Source organism: Temnothorax nylanderi, unplaced genomic scaffold, assembly GCF_030848795.1.
Source record: "Temnothorax nylanderi isolate EJ_2023f unplaced genomic scaffold, tnyl_v1.0 TNYL_tig0179_pilon, whole genome shotgun sequence".
Lineage (NCBI taxonomy): Eukaryota > Metazoa > Arthropoda > Insecta > Hymenoptera > Formicidae > Temnothorax > Temnothorax nylanderi.
The window spans coordinates 114,283-142,127 of record NW_027249241.1 but is presented as its reverse complement, the minus strand read 5'-3'; the positions used below and the strand labels follow the sequence as shown (position 1 = coordinate 142,127).

General features: G+C 36.3%; 2 protein-coding genes across 3 annotated transcripts; one reads left to right on the top strand and one right to left on the bottom strand.

Annotated features, from left to right (window-relative positions):
• Positions 1 to 356: 356 nt before the first annotated feature.
• Fim (plastin-2 Fim) lies at positions 357 to 25,516 on the top strand. Of its 2 annotated transcripts, none has more exons than XM_071716243.1 (4): positions 357 to 1,178; positions 19,861 to 20,291; positions 20,553 to 21,771; positions 22,612 to 25,516. In XM_071716243.1, exons 1-4 carry the CDS (start codon positions 1,128 to 1,130, stop codon positions 22,807 to 22,809), a joined length of 1,899 nt encoding a protein of 632 aa, XP_071572344.1. In that variant the 5' UTR covers positions 357 to 1,127; the 3' UTR covers positions 22,810 to 25,516. The 2 variants fall into 2 exon arrangements, with proteins under 2 accessions (XP_071572344.1, XP_071572343.1); XM_071716242.1 differs by lacking the exon at positions 357 to 1,178 and adding an exon at positions 18,083 to 18,250.
• Positions 23,383 to 27,749, bottom strand: LOC139778343 (uncharacterized). Its single transcript, XM_071716247.1, has 3 exons — positions 27,413 to 27,749; positions 26,518 to 27,191; positions 23,383 to 26,089 (listed from the first exon to the last, which is right to left on the bottom strand). The coding sequence occupies exons 1-3, from the start codon at positions 27,444 to 27,446 to the stop codon at positions 25,847 to 25,849; spliced, it is 951 nt and encodes a 316-aa protein (XP_071572348.1). The 5' UTR covers positions 27,447 to 27,749; the 3' UTR covers positions 23,383 to 25,846.
• Between the last annotated feature and the right edge of the window lie 96 nt (positions 27,750 to 27,845).

The following is a 27,845-nucleotide window of genomic DNA, read 5'->3' as shown; positions in this document are numbered from 1 at the left end:
TACTTCCAGGATAATAATAATAGATAGAACGAGAGCCGGGATAAGCGTCTTTCAATAAAGAAAAATTGTTCGAATTATTAGGCACATTATACAAGAGATAGCGCGGTCTAAATCCGATTCAAATTCCGCGCTCTCCAGGAAATTGTAATTTATTAAATCAAACTGAAGTGAGTTGTAAGTCGCAACTGAAACGAGTTGTTTAACTCGACTCAGCAGTCAGCTGCAGCGTTCAGCTCGTGCTACAGTGATTGAATAGTGCACAAGTTAAAAATGCTGCAAATAATATAATTCGGTAATTAATCTTTAAATATATTTATTAAATGGAATTCGGTACACGCATACACGTACACTCGAGGTCGCGGGTCGCGGGACTCGCGGGACTCGCGGGACTCGCGGGGCCAACGTGTATCACACGGATCAAACTGTCCTAGTGTCCTGTCGCCGGATGCCGAGCGTCGAGCGTCGAGCGCCGAGCGCCGAGCGCCGAGCGCTTCGAGTGTTTTCGCGCGTTCTCGGCAACAATCGGTCCGCTGGCGCGCGCGGCGCGCGGTGTTTGGAGACTTCGGAGCATTGGAGCTGGAGCACCGCTCGCGTCTCGCGCCGCGCGCAGCGCGCAGTCCTAGCTGCGACTCCGATCGTGTCGGGTGACTCGGGTGTTGTCGTGCGTTTGACACTGGCAGGTTGACTGTAGAGCTCCAAAAACGCTTTTGCCGAAACTGAGCGGCCGAGCCGTCGTTTCCGGTCGGTATCGAGCGTATCGAGCATTCGAGTATCGCGCGTTCGCGACACACGTCGCCCGCGCAAAGACATTCGAGTGAGAAAATCGTCTCGGTTCCTCGGTTGACCGTTGACGGTTGAGTGCCGTGTCGCGCGTCGCACGTTGCGCGCCGCATTGTGTCACGACGTATATACCTCGTACACCGCGTACACGCGAGTCATCGAGCCGAGAAGGACGGACGATTCGAAAGAGGAAAGGAGAGAGGGCGAGAGGGCGAGAGGGAGTGAACCGAAGGGCGTCTGGGCGTGAGCGACGGAGAAGCAGCGACCGACGACCGGGTGCTGACACTGCTGACTGCCGCGGCCGGAGCGGAGAAAGGAAAGGCGGAAGGATTATATATTTGGACAACATGGCCACCGCGATCGACGACCGGCAGGAACTGTTGGAGCAATTCCGAGCGGTGAGTGACACAGGGTGTTTCGTGCCTTTACGTTAATTGTAATTCGGCTCTCGTTGCATTGGGGAGGTGTCAGGTGGTGGATTTTCCCCGCTTTCCCGCGATCCGGCTGTACCGCGCGCCGCGGCGCCGGCTACATACGGCTGTCGCGTGCTCGCGGTTTCTTATCGATCGCCGGCGGTTTTTTTATCATCGTGGAAGCCCACCCTCGTGCCGCGACGGCGACGTCGCGCCGGCCCAGGTGCCGGGTGCCGGGTGCCGGGTGTCGACACCTCCTGCCTCCCGTCGGCGCGGCGTCGCCCTGCGCAGCCCGCAACCGTAACCAGGCCTGCGCTCGGAAATATCGCCTTAGGCTCTAAATTCTGTCTCGCTTAACGTCGTTTAAAAGTCATTCCAAAATTCGATCGTATATGTACATATATTCGCTCCGGGCGATAAACCGAAGCTTACAAATCTCGGAATTTTCGGATAAATGTGTATATATATATATGTATATCAAAGATAATTTAAGATCCTTGATTCAGATTCGTATTAGTTTAAAATTATATCCGGGCCATATCGAATTATACGTGTTAATAATTATATGAAATTAATCAATCTGATTTATCGCGGAATGTAATATGTGGACAAAGCACTACACGATTCTACAAAAATTTCAATATCGTTTGACGTCCGAAATATCCTAGGAGATATCTCCGAGATTTCCCTCTCGATTTTACTACTTTTACTACAACCTTAGGCCGCGGGGTCGGAGCAAATAACGAGAAACGGGCGAATGTAACGCCCTCCGTTTGTCCCGATTGTTGTGGTATGCGAGAACCGTTCAATGGGAAGTTAATGTTAAGCGTTTCGAACCGGTCCGCGGGCCGCGGTCGGATGCCGAACATTCGAAACGCGCAATCGCGATCGCCAAGGAACACCGATGACCTCTTCACGGTCTTCGTTTCTCGTTTTGGAGCCGCGGGAGCTGGCCATATGCCGCAGCCATATGCCTTACAGCACGTGCACGTAAGCAACGGATTAAGCACGTTATACACCCTCGTTATATCGATCCTCGTGTTTCTTCCTCATACCTATTTGCCTGATTTGCCATCGATCGCTATGTTCGAAAGCCCAGCGTTGCCCAGACTCATTATCATCGATGTTTGCGTCGAAGAATCCGATCGGCTGTTAAATGTCGGGTGAAATATTAATTATTTCTCTACGTACACAATTAAAGAACACGATTTATCGAAATTTCCCTTTTTTGCTTTTACGATATTATGCATTGAACGATTAAAATTTAACCGCTGATTGGCTTACGAGCAGATTTCTTTAAATGTTGTTTAAAGTTTGTTTACATCTGGTGCAGTCTGGCGCAGCGATTTGTAGAACAAGTTTGATCGATGCATCACTTCTCTCGCCCACGCATCTCTGGGCATGATGCAGTTAAGCTAAGTACATATAGTACAGATGAAATATTTTCAAACATTGATAACAGCCTACGCGCTACTTGCTTGTTCAATAATATTATTCTTTGCGCGCTATTAGCGATTGCAAATATAGAATGCGGTGAATTGATAACAGGAACAACGCTGTTACCTTATCGAGATGTTGAGATAATAACATCATTATACAATCATTAACAATTTCACGGGTATACATCTGAAAATTATTATCAATAATCTTCTATTTAAAAATGGCCAAGACTTTTCCTATTTTATTTTATGATTTTACAAACTAATCTATATCAAATAATATGCGAATCAAAATTTATCGTATGTAATAGTTACTTAATCAGAAATCGAGATCCGTTTGCATTATTAAATACATAGACATCGTATTTGTAAAGAGTATACGTAATATAATAAAAATAAATAGTTAAGAACGCGCGTTTCGAAACTTTTTTCAATCGCAGCATCGTTTTACACGTGTTCGTTCTACAGATTAATTCAGACTTATTCCGCCAGCACGTGAATCTCGCAACTGTTCCGAGAGTTCCGATCACATTTTATCTCGCATGTAGACAAATTAGATAAACCGCAGATCTGTTTGCCCCGGCTTTTGGAAGTGCAATCAGCCTCGTTGCCGCGCGATTGCACTTTGCTCTCCGCGACAGACTTTTCACGGTTGGTCGATCGGCTGTGAATGTGCAGTGGCTCGTTTTCGAGTTCCGAGATCGTTTTTTCTCTCGCCTCCGCGACTCCGATCGTTCGAAAGGTGACCTGACTTTCGATATAACTCATTAACTCTTTGTGGTCCAATATCAATATCGATAATATCGGAAAATAATCCAATATTAAATATATTCTGTTTCTTTTATTTTGATATTACTTTTTTCTACGCAATATTTTCTCGGAATATTCAGCAAACATTAATCCCGATTTAAATTAATACTTAACATTTTCAATAATAATCCAATAAAATGCGAAAAGGTCGAATTACTATTTTTATCAATTTATAATTTTAATTTTCGCAACGTTCATATTTATCACTATTTACCTGATTTCCGTTTGCACAATTTGTGACGATAATCAAGTTCCATCGACAAAAGACTGATCTTGGTGATACTTTCGTGATATAAAGCACGTTTGTTTTATTTTTTTACACATCTCGAATCGAATAATAAAATTTCGAAAGAGTATGATGAGGGTTGTCTTGAAAACAATGGCCTTACGCTAGTACGAGCGAGATAGTACAATTACTCCCTTCCGCCGCGCCGGTTATATCGTCGAGAAAGTCTTCAATTATCTTATTGATCGTGTTACTGGTGTGCGAGAGACGCAACCCCTTCCTACATCCCGCGTCGCGAAACTGTATGCGAACGATGAGTAAGAGCACATCAAGTCCGCCACCCCTGTGGCACGACGCTGAATCATCGGGCACTCTGCACTTTAAAGTCCCGATAAAATACGCACCGCTCGTGCTCGCGTTCGCGGGGTGGTAGAGATAATTCTTTTTTGCGCGATAAACACTCCTCGATAAGACCAAATGGCTCGTAACTATTAATTTTATTGCTTCTCATACGTATCATTTGTCACACTATCTAATATCTGTTAGTTTCGCCTACTTATACGCTTGCTGTCATTACTCTTTATATCTGACACAATTTCTTATCTTAAGATTGAAGATGTTCATGTCAAATGTCCTTCCTTTATATTTTATTAAGGGCCTCTTTTCTTAAATTGTATTTATCGTAAATATTTTATGTCCATTGTTAAACACTTTTTTTGAGTAATAAAATTCTACTGTAATTTTGCGAATTAAGTAGCCGACGTAGCCGTAGTTAATAAATTGCGCACCAAGATAAAGCAAGGTAAGGCAAGAGTAAATTATAACGAGTGCAATTAACATAATACACGAGTCTCTCTTTAAAATTTCGTTTTCTGCTTGAAGCTCGGTTGAATAAAAAGATAAAAGTGCATAAAAGTGACATTTCTATGCGCGACACGCGTCGGTGCTTTTCCAAAGGATTATCTATACTATATACCACCCTCTCGCAACATCGCTCTTCTGATGGGGTGACTCTCAACCCTTACGCATTTGAACGTGCATAATCTACGTCAGCGTATACACGTGAGATATGCGTATTCATATATTAGAATAGGGAGACTGAAATACATACATTAGAAAACTGTTTTGTAAATGAGTAAAGGAGCATGTATTAGCGATACTTAATTGATGAAATCAGACAAGTGTGATACTGCGATGGCGGATATTCCCATGAATATAGGAGATATATGGAAGGTTCCATTTTTACATTTTCTTTGCACACTGCTATTGCTATTAGATTCTTCGATTAAATTGAAATGGTCTAGAAATTGACTGTATAGCTTAACGTTTTTAATGCTTCCAATTTTTTGATAATTAAACTTTAAATAACATTTTTGTATTACAATTTATTTAATAAAAAGAAATTAATAACAGAAATTCTGCTGCCACAGTACACTTTGAAAATTTTATTCTACATAACTACGGTTTCTAATATTTAATATTTTTGTAATTGAATTTTTAATTAAATTTTTATTAAAGTAATTGTAAAAGGATCTGTCATCCGACATCTATAATATTCTATAATATTTTTTAAATAGCACTTTTTGTATATTATTGGAAATAAAACGATGCAATTAAAGGAGCCAGACCATGGAATAAGCGAAAGTGTATGCGCGAAATTGAGCTCTCGTTTCTCACGTTTCACTCGTATTTCCTATCCGTCATTCGATTCCGGAATTTCGCGCTTTATTTGCCAGCGAAGGCAGTTCACCGTGTCGACATAACGAATTTTTTTATGTCGCGCTATTTTAGCTGACGTAGTAATATGCAAAGAATCAACGTTCCTTAACTTCGTGATAGCCACTAAAATCAAATTCGTTTATTTATTCCTTTCCCTTCTATTCCTTCCTAGTATTAATGTATTGATGTAGAAAAAATGTGCAGTTGTGTGACATGTATGTATGGTATTGTGATTTCGTACTTACCACTTACGTCAGATCTATATAAGGTGCGCATACACGCGGAAAGGTTACTCCAGAATAAATTCTGGAGCACGTGCTCGAGCGGCCACCCGAAGCGTGCCATGTCGCTGCGTTGGCACGTGCCGTTCTTTTCTTATCCAGAAAACACGCCGTTGGTCTTTCATAAAAACAGCGGGAGACCGACCGCAGAGAATAAGTATAGCAAAATAGCATCTGGTTCATTCAATATGCGATTACAATGAGAACGAAAATGTTGCCGCGACACACACACAATCTGACCTTACATAAAGCTATGGTAAGTACGTCCAAGTACGCTAGATATATAATTTATTAATCAATTCCGATTATATACAATCCGCATATATTTACTCAATTTAGTTATTTTTTTTATAAAATTATTAAACCCATATGAAAACCACACACATGATAAAGCGAAATTAAATTTGCTAATCGATTTCTATATCTCTCGATGTTTTCCTTTCTCCAAGATAATTAAAACAACAATTAAAAGTAAGTTTACTGATAATTATATAATAATTACATGGAAGAGAGCGCCTGCAGTCTGTTAACAGGTATATTTCATGCATCGGAGATTCTTGAGATATCATTAGACCGTGTAGTCGAGCCAAAACTATTTCATAGCTTCGCGAGCATGAAATTAATACAGAATTGCGCTCATGACATTCGCATGGAAAATATTTTACGCGCTGTCGATTAAATTAGAATGACGGGCAAGACGGGAATGGAGTAATATTGAAAACAGTACGTCCTCATACATCTTTAAAGATTTACTAGATTTTCATGTATCTATTTGAAAGTATACCATTAGGTGCACATTTTTATAGATTTTATTGTAACGGTATTACGGTCAAAATTTTGTCAGTCTTTCAAATAGCGGTATTAAAAAATGCATAAAGGTCAGAAATTATTGTGATATCTACAAATAAAATAATGACGTGATAATGACGTGATATCACGATACAATTCTACATGTTGATATCTACATCTATGAACTTAACTTTGAACGTAAGTTTGAAATCTTTGTGATGCAACTTTTGCATCGGCGCTTTGATATCGAGATCTTGTTACATTATGCATGTTGGTTTTGATAACGCGAGTCGAGATAAGCATTAATTTGTTTGCAATTGTTGCGAAAATAATGCAACAATTATATACATATATTGTATACGTGTACTAAACTAAAGCATTCCTCGAATTTTCAATCGAAGTAACTCGTGTAAACAGGCGCGGCTGCTCTCTTATCATTTACAGCTGACAATAAGCCTTCTACCTCGATTGTTGCTCAACCACCACTACGTAGCAGCGTGCTACAATTGTTATGCAATTGTATGCCGCTGGAATAGTAAATGGACCGCGATCGACTGCTGAAAAGTAAGATCGTTACGCAACTATGCCTAGGTCGCATAATGCCCGTGTTGCATGTATTTTCCCAATCAGTGGTTCTCAATGACATGTGACCGATCATTTTGAATGAGTGACAGACACTTTGAAGACGCGTAAATAAAAAATAAAAAATAATAAAGATAAAAATAATAGTAAAATTTTCTTTGCAGTTGTTTTCCTTTTTAATATCTAACCGTCTGACGAGTTAAATTTTTTGTATTGTATGTTTTTTTTTCATTTGTCTTTAATATTTTTCGTGCAATCAACCGCGGTTTTTTACCATCAATAGCGCACATGTAAATGCATAATGTTTTCCTTGTTCGGGTTGGCTCTACGTTGGAAATGCAATCCACAAGAAATTCCGCTGTAGATTCGACTAACGAGAATGCCGTGCCATGAATGCGGTCGTTATGACGGGAAAACTTATCGCTCGAACTACTTCTTACCAGCCAGAGAAAATTAATCTCTGAATTCTGTCTGCAATCCTTGTCGGCGACCGTCGTCATTTATTGCGGGCGGCTCAAGTTTATAGATATAAAGTTCTTCAATAAAGTGACGGATTGCACAAGTGTTACTTTAAACTTGACATTTATATGTTTGTCCCAATTAGAAGTTACATATACAGATATCCAACAAGATTAAAAAATATTTTTTATATCACCTGATAAAAATATTAATGTAATTTTTAAAATGTAATCCGGTATTAAAATAATACGTCATTATTTACTTTTCAAATAATGTCAAAAAAAGTTGTCATTAAATCTTAAAAGACAGATTTAAAGGTTTAAATGCAATTCGTAAAGTTTTCTATTAGAAGAAACTAGATAATTTTATGCAGAATGACGCAGGTATAAGAATAATCGAAATAATGGAAATAATTTTGTTATAATCAAACTTTTATTTTGTCGCTGTAATTGACCAAACAAATATAATTTTTATCGAGTGATAATTATGTCTACACGATAAATGTTTTTGCCATTGTTTCGCCTTAACATGACATTACAACGCTAAGTGGTAGTTGATATTTGATGTTCCCTTTGCAAGATACCGCTGAACAAAATAAAACATACCGATTTATTCGCGGTGTGATTAGAAAATCGCTTCTGAAGAAGGTATAAAAATGTCAAAAACGTGGCCGATTCCTTTCTCAGCTCCGGACAATGCACGTCTCAGAGCTAATTCTCACGTAAGAACACTCGGGTGTACGTATATGCATGTGCTTATATTGTGAAGCGTATATACGTGTATTCTTTGTCGGTTCGGTTCTCACGCTTAGCTCCTTAATTACCTCACGTAGTTATAATTAATCTTTTCTCGCCACACGGCGAAGTTCCGTATTTCAGATAAAATATGAAATGCGATGAAACGAGTCATTTTTAGTTGCACTCCAGTCGGAATCCTCTCGAGAACCGACTTCGTAAAATTGATTGTGAGACATAAACGAATTTTGTGCGACAGTATTTTTTTCTATTATAGTTTGTAAAATTTGTATTAAAAATGCAAGTACGATAGCTTTGTAAAAATTTTAACATGCAACTTCGCTTTTAATGTAATGCCAAGTATATTTGAGCGAAAACATCTTTATTTTGCATGGTGAAGCTCGTAATAAGAAAAAAAACTTTCCTTCAGACAATATATGTTCGAGTGGGCAATCTGATCGTATATTTTTATTCGAAATTAACAAGAATTTCTGAAAATTTATTAACGTTACGAGAAAACATTGTCTTGACATTTTCCAGTATATTATACGAACTAATTATTGTAATAACTGGTTTTTAAATTTACATTACAGCTTTAAAATTATCTTCTTAAGATATAATTTATTCTGCAATGTATATTAGGGTAGCGATATGTTTAAATTTATTTATTTATACAGGAAAAATTTAGGTAAGTTAGTAAAACATAATCGTAGATAGTTGTTCTCTCGTGACACTAATGGAGGCCGGGACATCAGGGTGATTATCTCTTATGGGTAAATGAGATATCACGAATTGATGAGTCAGGCAACAGATATATCCTCTTGCGGGACTTAGGTCACAGTGGCTAATAAGTTTGCTCGAGTTAGCGATCTGGCCGCGTGACAGTGTCGAGTATCGCCATATTTTAATCTGCCAATCGTGCACGACTCCGTTTCACTCGCTTACTCTTTCGTATCATCTAATTGAAATTCAATCATTATTTTCGCGTCAGCAAAAGAGATAAACAGGCCACGCATTGAAGTAAAGTGAAAATAATGTTCACTGCGTAAATATCATATTGCTCACAATATACCTTCTCTTTAAATATAAAATTACATTGTAAACCCGTTCGTCATGAGACAATGCTGCGAATTATAAATATACATAGAACAAGAGTACACGTATTTACAGAAGGAAAACAAAGCAGGCAGAAAATAATAAAATCACGTTACTTTTCTAACTGCACACACGCCATTCCGTACAATACCGTTAATTTAATCACGCGAAACATACGCGTCGGCATGCTAATTATTCATCACACGGCTTGATTTTTCATTAATTTCGTGGTACTAGACAACGTTAGAGCATACTAGAGAATGAACCGCGTAATTCCCGGTCCTTGGCAATTAGACTTATTAGGTAGATTAGATTCGACTTAATAAGCCAGTTTCCTGACTACATTTCAAGAACTTATTTGCACGCATCCATTTGTCCATCGTCCTACGTCGTCGTCGTCGTCGTCGTCGTCGTCGTCGTATCCGTCGTTTTGTCATTTTCCTGCGGGTAATTATCAGTACCTACACTGCTGATGGCAGAAGTCAAAGTCGCGGTCTAACCGCGGTACGAATTCTTCAAATGCCGCACGAGGAACAAGTATAGACTTATACCGTCGACTTTTCTCTGTGCGTAGAGATTGACTCGCAGGAAAGAAAAGAGTTGTACATGACGGCACGAAATTCCACGTCGTCATAGACGACAACTCGGATTTTATGGACTGATTCGCGAAACTGTTGCATGATAAAATCACGAATAAGGTATAATGCGACTGTTCATATTTCATGTAAACATGCTGCATTTATTATCTGAAAGCGGTGTAGCCAGTTATGTTTAATTATTATAAAAACAAGATTTTAAGCTATTTTGATAAATTATTTATTATTATTTTTAGCGTTGTTATATAAAGTGTGTCAAATTGACTAATTATTCACAATTGCATGCATTTATTTAATTCTAATTGATAAGATACAACTTAAAAAAAAATGAGGTATAATAATATTTATATCATACAATTTATACATCTTATTTTTTTAAATTATTTTATCTACAATTGCTACATTTTTCACCATAGATTTAGGTACGTTACTAAAATATCCTATCCGTGTCCATTCTACGAGCCATTAATCATATATTGATCTTCTGATGAAAGCGATAAATCGTTATCTTAACATTATAGGAACGGCAAAACGATACCTTATATGGTATATGTAAGTTCTCCAAGAAAATGCAGTTAATATGAATAAACTATTTTATGCACTTGCCGATATTACTCATAGCGCCGTCGCGTCGCGTCGCGTCGGTTATGAGTATTCGGGAAGTTGAGATTGATAGTGTCGGAAGTATGTTAACGATTATGGAAAAAACACTGGGCTCTCGATCTTGCTCAAGAGTACGTGAGTAACATGAGTCACATCACAGTCGGAACTTGTGAATGTTTGATTTGACGTCATCGGCTCATTACATTTGGATTCGATGATTCATTAAGCATTGAGCGATCGCGCCGATTTCACTTCCGTGACTTTCGTAACTTCAGAGTACTCTACCTAGATCACGTTTGATGTTGCTTCTCCGATTCTTTCCGTTCGTTTTCTCCATTATGCAATATATAATGCATGTTATGCGCAATAATCACTTTGATGCGCTTTTCGACTTTATGGAAAAATAACTCATGAAAGATAATTTAAAAGTCACCTTCGTTTCTCTTGTCACCTTTTTCTTCGTAGAAGCTGAAGATTGTTATTAGAACGGGTACAAAGCATTCCAAGAGTATAGGTATAAACCCAATGGGAGTTAAATTGCTTCAAGTAACTGAATCAATCGCGTAAAATATTTTTTCGGTGAAACAATTACGTCTTTTTGTTCTTTTCTCCGATCGTGATGTCGTCAATGTTTGTAATGATTAAACATCGGCAAGTAATTAAATATAGAATGGTTTTGTATTCAGATAAGTTATTGTTCGCTTTTAAATACGGATGAATAATACACAAAGAAGAAAATTGCTTGGTCAAGATCTTTGTTCAAGGTTCATGAGTCACCATTCACAAATTGTTATGTCGCGCGATATACATATATATATATATATATATGTTTCTATAATGATCCGCAATGTTTCGAGAAAGAAAATCAATGACATTCGCACATACGTGATCTTGAGTCATCGAAAAGATTATCGTGGTCATCGTTGAGCATCGATTCTAAAAAATGGAATTATATATGAAAGGATATTCGCTTCAATGACACTATGATTCATGAAAAAGATATTACCCGTAGATTTTGAGAATTAAAATTTAATAAAAATATATTATTAAACGGTGAGAGAGTTATTTCATTTTATCGTAATTTAAACGTCTATCAAGCTATACTTTAATCTGTCTTTATGATATTTTTGCATTTTGTGCATTTTTGCAACGTGATTGCTAACTCGCGCTCTCGCACATATAATTACTGGACGAGCAAAAGGACCGAAGATGCGGGGTCTGTAAACGCAGCTGTACACGTCGATCAATTTACTCGCCATTTCGAGCGAATAAGCCATTCGTATAAGTTACGCCTGGCATTAACCCCGATATCGCGTCAGGTCTCACTTTCGCACACGCGTGTTGCGAATCGAATCACGTCGCGGATCAAGAGGTGTAATGTGAGAGCACCGGAGTAAGATGTGTGATGCCGTTGCGTAAAGCAGAATCGTCGGGGCCAGGATACTTATCGACTTGCACGAGATGCAACAGCGATAATGGCAGGTGTACGTCGGCAAACCTACGGTGATATATGTGTGTGTGTGTATATGCATTGACATCAAAAGTGCACCCAACCGTAGTGACACCTCCGAAGGCAGCAAGCACATTTGCTCCTAAAATTGTTCATTGCGGTTGTGTCTTGTGTCAGTATTGTGGTTGACTCGCGATATCACTGCATCCTGCAGTATATCTGGTTTCCGTTTTAAAATAAGATTTCGTTACGGGAATACTATATATAAGAACTCACTAAATAATTTTTTTTTAGAGACATATTTGTACATATAATTCGTTAAATCCAGTCTTATGAGCGTTTTATCTACATTTGTTTTTAATTAAAAAAAGTTTTTGGCGGAATATAGGTAATATACGGTGTGAAATTTATACAGTATCTCGCATTGTTGATTTTTCCTTTTGATAAGAGATTTAAGAAAATTGGAATTGGAGCTATTAAAGCCAACTTTCGAATTAAATGTTATTTTAAATATATATATTTTTATCGATTAAAGTTAATCTGCCGATAATTTTACATCGTTTTTCTGTTAAGTATTAATTAAGTATCGTATGGCAGATTAATTATTTATTTTGATATTTCCTAATGATAAAATATAATTGCATGAATATAGGTATTGAGAAAAAAATGATACAATAGACTGATAGAAAAATATTATAAGAAGAATTCTGTGAGAATTCTGTTAGAATGTTCCGTCATAATATTATTACATCTTTCATCTCTCCCGTGTGTTACTGGTAATTAACTTTTGTTAGACCTGCAATTAGATGTCGTAAAAACCTCGTTGTTTAAATTGGATAAGTAGCTTTCTATTTAACAATATATATAGCTTTTATGAACTGAGAAGCGGAATATCTAAGTTTGCCACAAAATTGTTTACGCACTTTCCCTCGTGTTCGTATTTTACATTTATTCAAACAATTAGGAATATAATCAGTATGCTATATAAGCATTCATTCTTACTCTGTATAAGATATTTCTTCTTACTCTGCTTCTTTATAATAATATAATTTGTAGTCAAAATTACAAATTTTATTGCATCCGATTTTACAAATTTTTTAAATATAAATATATAAGTGCTTTCTCGGTATTTTTATTCGTTAACCAATGATAAATTTTTCCTCAATCGTAACTCATGTATCACGTATCAATTGGAATGCTTGCGTGTAGCAATAAAAGGAAAAAAGAAACGAAACGAAATCCTAAACGTCGCGCGTAAATCCGGTTACATGGTACTTTAATTGTGGCGGCGCGAGATCGCTCTTAAAATGTTTCGCATGTAAATATATGCGAGAGATACTGTCAAATGCTACGAGAGCGCATCCTTCGAGCCGTTTCCCTCCAAGCCGTTCAATTATCGCCACTTGAGCTAACATCGAAGCGCCTTGCATGAACTTTTTGCTACTCCACGGTGGCGCCCATCAAGCGGTTGAAACTTTCAACGTCGTGTAATTTATTCACCCAGCGTGGCATTATTCGCGCGATTCGACGTATCTTTATAACATGCACAGATTAAAATTACAAAGCCTTTAAAAGAGAACGATCTATCGTGTCATTATTGTCACCGATTTGTCGTTTTTTATTTTTTTAATTGTTGCAAAGATATGTAAAGATCAATGCAGTATAGGCATTTTATGCATTGTTCCTTTGAGATGCCTTTATCGATATCTTTTCTTTTTTCGTCATTTTGATCAATGATTATCTACGACAATTATGTAGTATCGCATGTATCACGTACGATACATTGACAATTGATTATCAATGTAATGTTTCGGGGAATATATGTATACATATATAAGAATAGTGTTCATTAATTTACAATTTTACAGCGAGGGCGACGAGCGTGGGTAACCCCTGGAAATTGCGACAACGATGATGCTATCGAAAAAGTATTGCGATCAAGGTCAATGTCACGAACTTATGTAGTGAGACAATCTCTTGCCTCTCAATGCCAGATGTTGTCAAGAGGAATGTAATTATGCAAGAGAGTCATTAAAGTTTAAGATCGATGAGAATAGAGTAATCTATATTAATGTGAACGCTTTATTTAAATAATTTATTTTACTATGTTTTTTATTTAAATTAAATTGAGAAAAATATTATAATATCGAGAAATATTTATATTTCTCGAGCGTGTATTGATTTTAATCATCAAATTAAACGACTTACAGTTTGTCGTCAAAAAAAGAAATTAATTGCTAACCTTTGAGCGCGTATTCTAATGACGCTTAATCGTTATATCCTTATGTGTGCGAGATAACATGTTATTTAATATATAAATGTTACTTCAATGGCTTTAGTGGCCGCATGGTATTTCACTTATAAAAGGCAAATTCATTACTACTGTTACTGCTGATCAGTAGATATCGTTTATTCATGTATTCTTCCGATGACTAATCGAAATGATTTGAAATTCTGTCAGCGATGGTCATGCAAATTCCACAAGGTGTGTCTAGGACAATTCACCTCGAGTGTCTTTTCCTACTGTCAATGTTAGTGTAATATGACAATAAATGCATAATATTAATAATTGCCTGTGATACAAATAATTTCCTACATATCGTATTTTCTTGTTTAAATTACAAAAACGGAAACGGTTTGTTCTTTTGTACGCAATATAGAGTTTAAATAGATTTATAAATGGAAGCCTTAGGAGGTTTTAATCTTATTGTCTATCAATTACTTTCGTGATGTAATAATCTTCTTCTTGAATTCAATGTGCACACGTAGGAGGAATCTCGAGATGACGTAGCGATAGGATTGCCTTGGAAGCAAGAAAATCGAATAGTCGATTGTGAGACGTTCATAGAATTGCATTTACTCGTCACGGTCGTTTGGTTCATTTTTAGACGTGTCCATGGAAGAAACGCACGCAAATTTATGGATTTTACTGTATTTAATTTTATCATTTTACAAAACATGGTAACATTTATTTTTCCTAAGACGTTGTCTACTTTTTATGGAAAATCAATCAATAATAAGCAACATTTTGTTCGATAACATTTTGTTAAGATTGTCAGTAAAATCAGTAAAAAAAAATAAAGTAGATAAGATAAAGATCGTCACTTTTGATCAAATTTACTCGAAGATAAACATCAGGAAAAACGTCTGTAATTTTAGCGAAATTACAATCCCTTAAATATTTGCGATATTGACAGAAAGTAACGACTGTTGAAGATTGGCGTCAGCCAATTAATAAATAATTAATGCCCGTGCCTCGACAATGCCTTTCGCCAGCCTCACGTTATGCTTTATTAAATTTCGTCTTTATCACTTATCTTATGCGCGCGATAAAGCCATCATCCGAATAACATGTCCGAGAAGTATACACTGTTGTTATTACGGCACATTAAGGCCAATGTTATAACTCGTTTTCCCGGGGTTTCGCATAATGAACGTGGGCACTCGCCCTAATCTCGTGATTGTCTATTAACGTATCGCGCGTACTAACGCGCACGCCGCGCGCCGCTGCTGATTCCTCCTTTTCTCTCCGCGCGGTAATTTAATCGTGATTTCCGCGGATGAATGCGAGACGGGGACATAGTGTGCAACACGATGCCAGACGAAACCAGTTCTCAGGATAAAAGCGAAAGAAGAGGAAGGGAGAGAGAGAGAGAGAGAGAGAGAGAGAGAGAGAGAGAAGTTTGACCCCAGGGGAGTGTTCTCTCGGTTCTATAGGGTGTCCCGTAATCTGCCATCCAAATAATAGAGCGTGCGATTTTCTTTCACGAGTTTCATCTGAATACATACATTTCGGGAGCGCGCTTTGAATAATAATTATCTGTATTATTTTTTATTGTAATTTGATTGGATTTTAAATATCTAAATGAATATATATCAAGGCGAACGTGCGAATCCGCATTAATTCATAATAGTCGAGTTTACGAATTGAAACATTAGTAAAACATTGGAAATCAATTTAAATAAATATATGAAAGTAGAACTTTTGCGAAATAAATCTTTATATAAATTTTCATGCACAGAATAGCACATATATTTCTCCGAATGATATCTGCGTTTCTTTTTGTATTTATGATAAACAAGATATGATGAGTAGTTCTTTTAAAAAATTTATTTGTTTATCAATAATTTCAACGTTCGTATATTTCTTTCAGGTTATCAAAATGTTTTTGCTCTGTTTTAATTTTTTTCTTTTTTTATATACTGATGTACAAAATTTTCTCCGGAACACCAATAGGATTATTACGTATCACGTATCGATTCATTGAAAAACAATTAAAGATATTATCTTACACATTACGAGATAACGTTGTTATACAAACGTGGTCGAAACTTCTTCACCTTGGTACTTCACCGATGGCAGGTGTGTGCACTTTAATGCGGCGTACATTGCCAGCTGCTTGAAACTATACACGTGTTTGCTTCAAGTACTCGTGGATTGGTGGAAAAAGCGAAAGAAGTGTTATCACGAAATATGCACACGTTAGTAATCAAGACCTTTCATTGTCAATAAAATGTATCATTTAAATCCTTGTTAAATTATTTAACTTACACATACAAATTACATTTTTATCAAATTTTTTTCTTGGTTATTAACTGCATCTTTATACACTATTTTCGTTCGTGATTATTTATTCTTAATAGCTTGGTCTGATGATGGTCTGAATCTATTTTGATACGATGTGATAATAGCTCACGTTTTTAACGTGATTATTTCTCTCGCTGTGATTTGATACACGGTTGATAGGAAAGATAAAAAAACGATTACTCGAAGCGAAACGGCGCGCGTTCGCACTCAATTGATTTTCGTTCGCATTTCGTTTTCCGGATTCCACCGTACGCATTGATACGCGCGAAAGATGCCCGTTCTCCGCTGATGCGTCCATAAATTGCACGGCGACGACGCGATCGTAACTCGTCGAGAAAACGAAACGATGACAGGAAGCATGTGTTTTCACGAGGAAACGTTACGACCGCGACAGAGTAAACGTTCAAGTAGAAGGCTTTTACTCCCTTTTCCATCGTCTTTTCCTCGCCGAGTCTCTCGCTTACAGACTGATGGCACGTCCGTTATGCATACGGAAAAACTTGAAAGAAATACTTTTTTTGCGTTTCACATTTTGCAAGTTCCCGTGACGAAGTGAAAGATAATTTTATGGGAAAATGAAAAGCGTGGCTGTTATATCGACATAAAAGGAAATGTATCACATTCCTTAACTTGGTTATATGACACGGAATATAGACACAGATATAAATGCTGATATAAATAAATATAAAAATATTAAGAAAAATAAAAAATGTACGTATTACATGTTAGATATTGATGCATAGCATATAACTTGACGTACTTCGATAAGCATATATGGAACATAGATAACACGTATCTATTTGCATTTTGTTACAAAGTATCACTGAAATTGTTATCGCTATTCCATAAAAATAGTAGTATTTTATCTTTATTCTGCCGTAGAATTCCCCATCATACAAAATTTCTGATATTCTATCTAAGATTATGTTTTTTGAACAATGCAACCATGCGTATATACTGGAAGTATTTTCTGACTTGTGTTCTGCAATGTTATCGATGCTAAGACGCGAGAGATTGGTTATTTAATTATATTATTAACAAATATTATAATTATGACCTGACGAAGTTATCAGATGCTTAACGAAGACCATGAAACTCGTCTCAAGAAACTTACCATCTTTGCGTAACGAATGACATTTAATTTAGTTAGACGATCGAGAATGACGAAAATTACTCTTTTTGATCTTTCTTGTAATATTATTTTATGCTTATATAATTTTTTAGCTAGGCGTATAATAATCAAAATTATTAGAAGATATATTACAATGCACCTTAGTTATATTTTACATTAGCACAAAATGTATATTTTTTCTTATTTTAATCAAGAATACTTTAATATTGCAGAAGTTTTTTAGTTTTGAGATATAAGATCTATTTTGTTTCTAATTGGTTCATTGATCGTGATAAGATCGTGATAACATTTTTTAATGTTACCGTGTTATCATAACCGATTGATGCTTCTAGGGATATTCTATTCGATTTTTTACTTACGTTCTACTTGATTGTGCGATCGATAAGATTGATAGATTCTCGATGACAGTTTCAGTATATTTTAGTGTGTCGCAACAGTTTGATCGTTTTTCCACGGGACAGAGCCTGTCTTTTCTCAACATGGAAATTTGCAAGATGAAAAGATGGGACGCCGTGCAGGAATACTTAAAGGATTTCCGAGAGCTATTTAAGTTTGTGAGTGCACTCAACTTCCATTTTCTTTACTTTCTTTAGCTTTGATAAATTTCGTGTGATAAATCTTCGATGAGGTGTTCAGAAATGGCTAGGAGGAATGCGCGATAATTTTGAAACTTTTCTCTTCCAATATAAATTTTCTTTTGCTAGAATAATCTCGTAATGAAAAAAAAGCGACATCACAGACATTAGATATCCTAATACTAATATATTCTACAAAAGATATATTTTTCGAACGTGTATGCAGAATTCTTTGCAACTAATCAGTTATTAATTAAGCTGAAATTAATTAAGCTAATTAAGTCAAATGGCGAATTTGCGCACAAAGGTTTCAAATAAATACGAAAATAAATAAAATTTATTCATATTTACTGATTTTCTGCGTTTGCGAAATTGCAAATCATTCGGAGTCTTCGGAATCTTCAACATCACCGTCATACACTCCTGGCGATAAAAACGAGTGTTCAACATTCAATTATTTCAAGATTTTGATAAGAATAAAATCTTAATTAACTGGCAGCACGTATGCTCTCAAGGTATTTCTCAAATGGACATAAGGAACAGCCGATTAACCCCGATGCAAGTCCATCTTCTCACAATCAGAAATACACATACTGCTTACCTGACAGTTTACGTCGTTACCGTATTTCCATTGTTCTCGGGCAAAAATTGTGATACCTACGATGCATATGCTTGCGGATCTTCTAGCGGAATTTTTCGCGACCTGAATTTCTTTCGCGCTAAACCCTGCGACTTTACAAGAATTAGGTACGTAGATGCATTAAATTTCTTGTATAAAACTCGTTTCTGATGGGATTTTAACGGTAGGCATATAATCATGCGAAAACTAATTAAAATAATGTTGCAAATTAACCATTTTGTATTATTCATTATGTTGTATTATATTATAACCCAAATTTAAATTAATTTAAACAACAAAAGTTTAAAGAAGAATAAATGTGTGCGTGTCAAGCTATTTTAGCTGTAATTGCTAAATCAAAATTTGAAATCATAATTAAATTATACAAATTTTATATTTTCCTTATTTTTCTTTCTATTTCCTAAAGAAGAGCAAAAATGATTAAACGTATTCATAACGTTTTCTATATTTACTATTAAAAAATTCTGAAACCATGGTATATAAGACGTTCACATGCATTTGAGTCCCTAATTATCCCTTGAATTATCGCGAGAATTTTTATGAAATTTGTTAATATTTCTTACGAGTCTTGATCATTAAATTAATTGTATTTTATTATCTACACGTACGCAATCATCCTTTCTTAATAGATACATATCTTTCTGCGTGACGGAAATCGCGTTGTAGAAAAGCTACTGCCATGTTGCACAATGTTATCACGAGTGGTGTTGCAAGTTTGATTTATCTGACATTATCTATTTACTCAGTAAATAGCTAAACGAAAAATTAGTATGAACGAAGATAAAAGAACAATTTTTGTCTTACTCATAAATCATTATCAACATGAAGAGAATTCCTTAATTAAATATAAGATAAATGATTTTTCATGATTTCCAAGATCTTTATGTTTATGTCATAAAATGTCGTCGAATTTTCGATAGAAGAGCTAATTATCTTCTTTCTCGGATAGATCGACGCGAACGGAGATGGCTTCATCAACGTTACCGAGTTGCGAAACGCTTTGGACGTTTGCGGCTTTAAAATGCCAGGCTACAAGGTGCGTCAGATGATCGAGGAATATGACGATAAGCAGCGACTAGAGCACAAAGGTCGGCTCTCCTTCGAGGAGTTCGAAAAGCTCTGCAAGGAACTCAAGGCCAACGAACTAGGCTCCACGTTCAAGCAAGTCGTGTCGAAGAAGGAAAACCTTGAGACTCTGGGTGGAATTTCTGAGGCGTCCAGCGAAGGAACCACGCATTCCGTCAGGCTTGAGGAACAACTGGCGTTCAGCGATTGGATAAACACCAATCTGTCGCACGATCCCGACTTGAAGCACCTGCTGCCCATCGATCCCGAAGGAAAGACACTCTACGATAAAGTCAAAGACGGAATATTGCTCTGGTGTGTATATTAGACATATGTACATTTTTATGCAGCCTTATGATATCTCTTTTCGTTATTATTTCTATAATAAGAATCAATATAATATATTGTAATACAATATATTTTAAAGATGTAGCTGTGGAACTATAAATATCCGTAAATTTAAATTAATTTCTAAATGTAATAATATCGAAATTTTATCAATTCTTATTGATCTCTATTGATGACTCTAAAATTGATTAATTTATCGAAAATTAATTTTGTACCTATATTTTTCAGTAAAATAATCAATCACTCTTGCCCGGACACCATTGACGAGCGCACGATCAACAAAAAGAATTTGACGCTATACAAGAAGCACGAGAACTTGACGCTGGCTCTGTCCTCGGCCCAAGCTATTGGCTGCAACATCATAAACATCGATGCCCATGACCTCACCAAAGGTTCGCCCCATTTGGTGCTGGGTCTTCTCTGGCAGATCATCCGAATTGGCTTATTTAACCAGATCACTCTCGAGAACTGTCCCGGTCTAGCCACTCTTCTGCAGGATGGTGAACGAATCGAAGATCTATTGAAGCTATCTCCGGAATCCATACTTCTCAGATGGGTGAACCATCATTTGGAGAATGCCGGCATCGCTAGGCGGTGCAACAATTTCCAGTCCGACATCACGGACTCTGAGATTTACACTTATCTCATCAAACAGATTGCACCTAACTCAGCTGGTGTCACCTTGGAAGCCTTGATGGAACCGAACCACATGTCTAGAGCGGAGATTATGCTTCAGCAAGCCGCAAAACTGGGCTGCCGTACTTTTGTGACACCTAGCGACGTTGTGAATGGTATTTATAAGCTTAATTTGGCCTTCGTCGCCAATATGTTTAACAATTATCCTGGATTAGACAAGCCGGAAAGCAACATAGAAGGTTTAGAGTCTCTAGAGGAGACGCGAGAGGAAAAGACCTATAGAAACTGGATGAACTCAATGGGCGTGGCGCCACACGTTAACTGGCTCTACTCAGACCTCGCTGATGGTCTGGTGATCTTTCAATTGTACGATATCATCAAGCCAGGCACTGTGAATTGGAACAAGGTGCACAAGAAATTCACAAAACTTCGAAAGTTTATGGAAAAGTTGGAGAACTGCAATTACGCCGTCGAGCTAGGCAAGCAAATGAATTTCTCGCTCGTGGGCATCGCCGGACAAGATCTCAACGACGGAAATGCGACTTTAACGTTGGCCCTGATATGGCAATTGATGAGGTCGTACACTTTGTCGATTCTGACATCTTTGGCTGATACTCAGGGAAGCACCGTTGTGGAGAAAGAAATTGTTCAATGGGTGAATTCTAAACTCCAAGCGGCTGGAAAGACCAGCAGTATTAAGGGATTTCAGGATTATTCAATATCGGATGGCAAAGTCGTCCTCGACCTCATCGACGCCATCAAGCCCGGCTCGGTTAACTACGATCTCATCAAGGAGGGCGGAACTGGAGATGTAAGGTTTCCACTTATTTCTCAATATTCTTAGAACTCGTGTTCTTAGTTAAAGTCAAGGTTAATTCGATTTATATTGCAATAACTATTTCTATAGAGCATAGATGATCGATCGCGCCACGTTTATGCCACGCTTATGCTCGTGTTATGTGCATATCATTGATATCGAGCTCTGCAGGCTTTAACTTATAATGCAAGTTAATTAAACATTGCAAAACTTTAAATTGCAAGAAATAATTTTGATTTTTGAATCAAAATATTGTCAAAAGTTTTTCCAAAACTTATTTTAAAGAAAATACTAGTAATATTATAAAAGGAGGGAAAGAGATCTCGAAAACTTATTTCCTAAAGCATCCAAAAACTAATAAAAACATTCGCAAATTTCTAGTTTTTTATAACGCTATAGCATATATAACATCGGTAAAACTTAATAAAACTCATCCAAGTCAATCTCAAAGACCTCCACTTTGATCGATAACAATCTGCAGTTGCATAAACAGTTCCTAGCAAGTCAAATTATATGTATATTGCATATATCTGCAGGAGCACTTGTCCCTATTGATTATCTAGCGTATTCAAATCGTCTATACCCGCAAATGATTTCCTTCAGTCGTCAGATATCTGCCTCTATACCCGCAGGTGTTATAACCCGTATCCGTAATTTTAATGTTTAACAAATTTCTGTTAGAAACTTTCCTCCTATATCGATCGCGAAAGTCCTAAACCGAAAACCAATCGATTACACGAAAATGTGAAACATTCTAATCTAGATGGATTGATCTCTCTTAACGCCCCGTTGTTGACGTACGTGACTAATTAATACCGCTTTTTCATTGCGCAGGAGAATTTGGACAATGCGAAGTACGCGATATCCTTGGCGCGAAAGTGCGGTGCACGTATCTACGCGCTGCCGGAAGACATTACCGAAGTGAAATCGAAGATGGTGATGACGGTATTCGCTTGTCTGATGGCGATGGATTACATCCCGAATATGGACTCCGTGAAAAATCAACAGAACAACATAAACAATGGCCAATAATGTCGGCATCAATCCATCGTCGCGTTGTTCCATCTAATACGTGCCGTTTATTTTTTGTACACAAGAACTTTTGGTCGGATCGCGCTGCCTCACGCTTCTTCCACGAGCGTAATATTTGTACATACATAGATTAAGTTAACTTGTTTTGAAGAGAATATTAAGGATTACTACTGCTAGGAAGAATTCATAAGACGAGAAGGGAAACTCCTTTGGAACCCTGACGAGATATCATTTGATCCCTATTTGTTTGTTAAACGAACATCGTGTGTGGTACATACATACCAAGGAATGTCAAGATTATATTTGGTGAAAGAAATTGTATTACTATAAAATCTGGATATTTTGATTAAAACATATGAATATGTCTACATATATATAGTCAATTATCTGAATGTGCAACGAATTCAAAATTTATAAGATACCATTTAAGTAGATCTTTTATTACAAAATATGGCGATAATAACTTCGATCTAAGTATTCAAGACTCACAATATCGATTACTGATATTTCTCGTGCCAGAAAGTGTATTTATTTACGAGATAAGTAGGTTACAGGTTGTCATGAAAAAGTCACTCGAATTGGCACTATTTATTTTAAACACTTTTCTACTACATGCGACTGATTATCGTGTCTTACTGTGCAAAGTGGAATGTGGAATTCTCCTTCTCCATCGTTTATACAATCATATCACTCGTTTTCATATTACTACTTATACCATGTGTCAGGTTTGTATAAATCGATTTTATATCAAGTACTCGTAAAGCAAGCAAATAGAAAACACTCTAGAAATCATCGAGAACTATTTAAAGTGCATACTCAAATACATCCTGAATATATCGCATTAATTTTAACGATACATTTCTTGAGAAAAATTTTTATTTCGGATCTGTTAGCAAGATTATTGATTATTGAATCTAAAAAGTTGTAATAAATGATAATTTTCGTAGAAGCTTTTTGTATGAAGAAAAAAGATTAATTTTTTATTTGTCAAGAAATTAAAATTAATATTCTATAAACATTTTAAGCAGATAAATCTTGTTTCGCACGTGCTACATAGAACGGTAATTTAACATTCAAATTACGCATTACAGTCATAATATATACTTAACACGAGGTATACATACGTATTTGATAAAATCTAGATATAAGAGATTTGTGATCTATTTAAATGGTTATTTTACGCGCTCTCAATGATTTACAGTGTTTATCAGAGGGTCATAACGGTCTAAAGCTTTTTGGTTAACTATTTTTCCTTCACTTTAATATCACATGAATGCATTTTATATCCAGCGTAATTTACGATTGCTGTACAAACTAATATACCCTATATTTCTTTGCATGTGTATTACACGAGAATACGATGACTTTTTATACATTTTGTCTGGCTCTAAACAATAATTAATTCTTAAAATAGGAAGAAGGAGGCCTTTTGATACCTGCCCTCTCACTAGCGCGGCAATAGCTTCTGTGTCATTAACGTATTCGACATAATGCATATTCGAAAAATATCAGTCGATGATTGATCATGTGCCCTGTAAATGGACGACAATGAATAATAATTATGTAATCATGTTGACGCACAAAAGTAATTGTAATTGTGCCATTATAAGTATCGAGGTCTAAAACATGATTTAATATTTACAATATATTTATAATCGATTCGGATCGAAACGTACTTATGGATCTAAAGATGGGTACTAAAACAATATTCGTGATTGCTCTCTGTGAATGAGAGAATTTAAAAAACGTAGGTTTCGCTCGAGCTTGCGTATCTTTGCAACGTGTGTCGTGCACGTAGCGTATGTATATATACATGTACAATATATATAGATTGGGGAATTAATTGTTTTTAGAAAATAAATGCTCCCTTTACGATCAAGCGAAGGATTAATCGCAAGATGAACCGAAGCGACTAAAATTCTTTTAGAAATATTTTAGGACGAACTCCATTGTATTGCGTGTAATTAATTAATTTGTGTGCATTAAATTTTAGAAATTGCTGCAAGGGATGGATATTAGATGAGATTTATATAAAAATTTAGCATGCTTCTTGCATTTACTGCAATTATGTAGTCGTTTACGATTACGATTGGAATTACGATGGATTAGTTGTTAATTCTAAACGAAATTAGTAGGTGTGAGAAATTATTTACAATGAATTAAGTGCAATGCATATTATCGCGATTTGCATAGATATACTTTTATTACTTTTTCAAACTTATTTTTCTTATGGATATTACAAATTCGTTGTCTTAATATCATTAATATTCATTAATATCAAAGTTGCATTATTATTCCAAGAGGAGACGAAGTAGATGCATGTGAACATGTGATTATAATACATTCATATAATATATGTGGAAAAAATTGATCCAAAAAAGGACTGAAGCTGAAAAGTGAAATTTAACGTGACGCAGATTTGTAACGTTTGTATTAATATATGCGATTCGCGATAACGCGATTCAAAATTCTCGAGGGCCATTGCAATTCGACTAATTAGAATTAAGTATCGCAATCATTGAATAACTCTCAATTTACAATGATCACTGTATACGTATACATTTCATATATAGACACATACGCGCGTATACACACAGATAAGATACACGCACATTCCATATTGTGTATGTGCGTGAAAATGCGTCCATCATTCTAATTATAATTTAATGTATGCGTAATTTAAATAAAAGAAATTTACTACGTACAATTTTATTTCATTAACTAATAGCAATAATACGTAAAATGAAGTTTATTGGAAGAATAACCTTAGGGGCACGTTTGGTTAAAATTATTTTTCACCTATTTTTATCTATATGTTATATATTATTTCTATAGTTGTATATAATAAGTTTTTATTTTTCATTTTTTTATTTGTTACTCGTTATTCTTGTTATACAAGTAATACACGCGTACAGTAGATTTTTATATATTACTTCGTATATTAATTGGTACTGAACTTCTATATACACATACAGACTTTTATTGTGAGATGTTTTCTTTTAGAATTAACTTTATTGTATTCGTAATATTAATATTTTTAATAATTGTTATTATAACGAACAATAGAAATACTTCTTATATCATGATTAGCAAGTATCTCGGTCTCACCCGGTTTCACGATCGCGGGCGGGTGTCTCGTGGCAGGTCGAACGTCTTCCAAGATTACCTTTGCAATTTCGATCACGTTATACGTCTTATTATTTGAAACCGACGTTCCCTTCCATGTTGTAGACGAACTGAAACTCGTTTCACTGATTTCCATGCGACTAACCATATGTTCCTAAAAAATGACATGAATTAAGAATAATTTCTGATTTCACAATTCTTTTCGAGCACGAAGTATTTGCACTTAATTATATAAGTCAAAAATATGAAATCTGCAATGTAATATATAAATAGGGACATTTACAAATTTTCGGTTATTTAAGAAATAGTTAAAAAATATTACATTAAACGTTAAATAACAATTATTACATTCAAAGTGATTAAATTTGTCAGTTGAGGTCACACCATAAAAAATGAGTTATATTAAAATCTAATCTTCGCTTGAATTCGCCAAGATTTTTGAAATAAAATTCCGTTAAATATCGATATTCAAAAAATACTGAAAACAAATTAAAATTATTACAAGCAATCATAAGGAGCATAAGCATTCGACGAACTACGATATTGTTTAATATAATTAATTATAATTAACAGATAACTTACCAAATCCGCTTCCAAGCGTTCGCAGACGACCGTGTCACCGTATTTGCGATAGTAGCTGTCTGCGTAGCAGCTACAGTTGTTGAGATTCGTCGTCTTGTCGATGACGAGGGTCTCGGTAGAAGTCATATGCATATTCCACGGTAGTAGTTTCAATCGGAAACCGCGATGAGATCTCGTCTCTGCGTTTTCAGTCCCGGTACGATGATACACGTTGAAGGTGACGTTACATTTGCCTATAGTGGATGCGGTTACACCCTCGAATGTGCCGTCTCCGATGTTATTGAAATCGTCACCGGGATGCAGCTGCTCGGCCATCATCTTCAGGATGTTAAGGTCGTAGGTGTGCGTCAGCTGGCTCGTAATGATATTCTCGATGCCTTCCTCGTTAAAGACTAGCTCGATAGGCGCATTGGTGATGTTCCGCCGTCGGTTCACGACATCGCTCTCCTGGCTGATACCAAAATCAAGGCCATTGACGTACCGTTGGCTACAGCTCAGAGTGTTATTCCTCTTCGGGATGCAATGCAATCGAGAGGTGATACGATAACCAGATGGGCCGCCACACGCTGAAACGTGACGAGGACACTGCGGTGTCCCTGTCACGTTCATATGAACGGTGAAGACGTACTCGGGTCCATATGGCCACGCACCATCCTTGATGGGAAGTTGCACGACTGAGATAGGAAGAAGAGAAAAATTTTCATGAAGCAATTTGTAAAATAAGATATCACTTTCAGCTTGGATATCATTATTATTACGCAATTATTATACTTGTTATATTTATCGCGGCTTTGCATTCTGTTTGTAAAATTTGTTATTTGTTATTGAAAGAAAATATTCCTACAAGAATATTGTAAATTGTAATGATACTCCAAGTTATGGACAATTGACTTACCTAAAAAGAATGGTATAAACGCTGCCACAAACATGTCGCCGTAGACGCCGTATACAAACTGTGGTTTGACGCCACTCTGAATCTTAAAACCGTTTTCATATCGCTTTTATACCGCTATTGTTCAAGACGTTCTTATTATGTAATTCATTTTAATTCACTCGACGCGCTCAGCGCTAATTATTAGACGCGACTTCGTGCAAATGTAACGCACTTGTAACTTTGACCTCTAACAAATTCGCTACAATTGCATATTTCCTAGACAAGACTCATCGTGTGTTACAACGTGCTACCTACTCAAATTAGAACTTTTACACGAATATATATATATCTAAATTCATATTCCATAGGAAATATTATCATCCCTTAAAGTAAAGTATTCGTAATGAAATTGTCTTTGATTTAGTATGGTTACTCGGAAAAGTCACTGATTAAC

Coding starts and splice junctions, on each gene's coding strand:
- LOC139778343 (XM_071716247.1), bottom strand. CDS start 27,446: ATGTTTGTGGCAGCGTTTATACCATTCTTTTTAG. Junction 27,192..27,412: donor GTTTATACCATTCTTTTTAG/GTAAGTCAATTG, acceptor TTCCTATCTCAG/TCGTGCAACTTCCCATCAAG. Junction 26,090..26,517: donor AACGCTTGGAAGCGGATTTG/GTAAGTTATCTG, acceptor GTCATTTTTTAG/GAACATATGGTTAGTCGCAT.
- Fim (XM_071716242.1), top strand. CDS start 18,098: ATGACAGTTTCAGTATATTTTAGTGTGTCGCAACAGTTTGATCGTTTT. Junction 18,251..19,860: donor TCCGAGAGCTATTTAAGTTT/GTGAGTGCACTC, acceptor TTTCTCGGATAG/ATCGACGCGAACGGAGATGG. Junction 20,292..20,552: donor AAAGACGGAATATTGCTCTG/GTGTGTATATTA, acceptor TATATTTTTCAG/TAAAATAATCAATCACTCTT.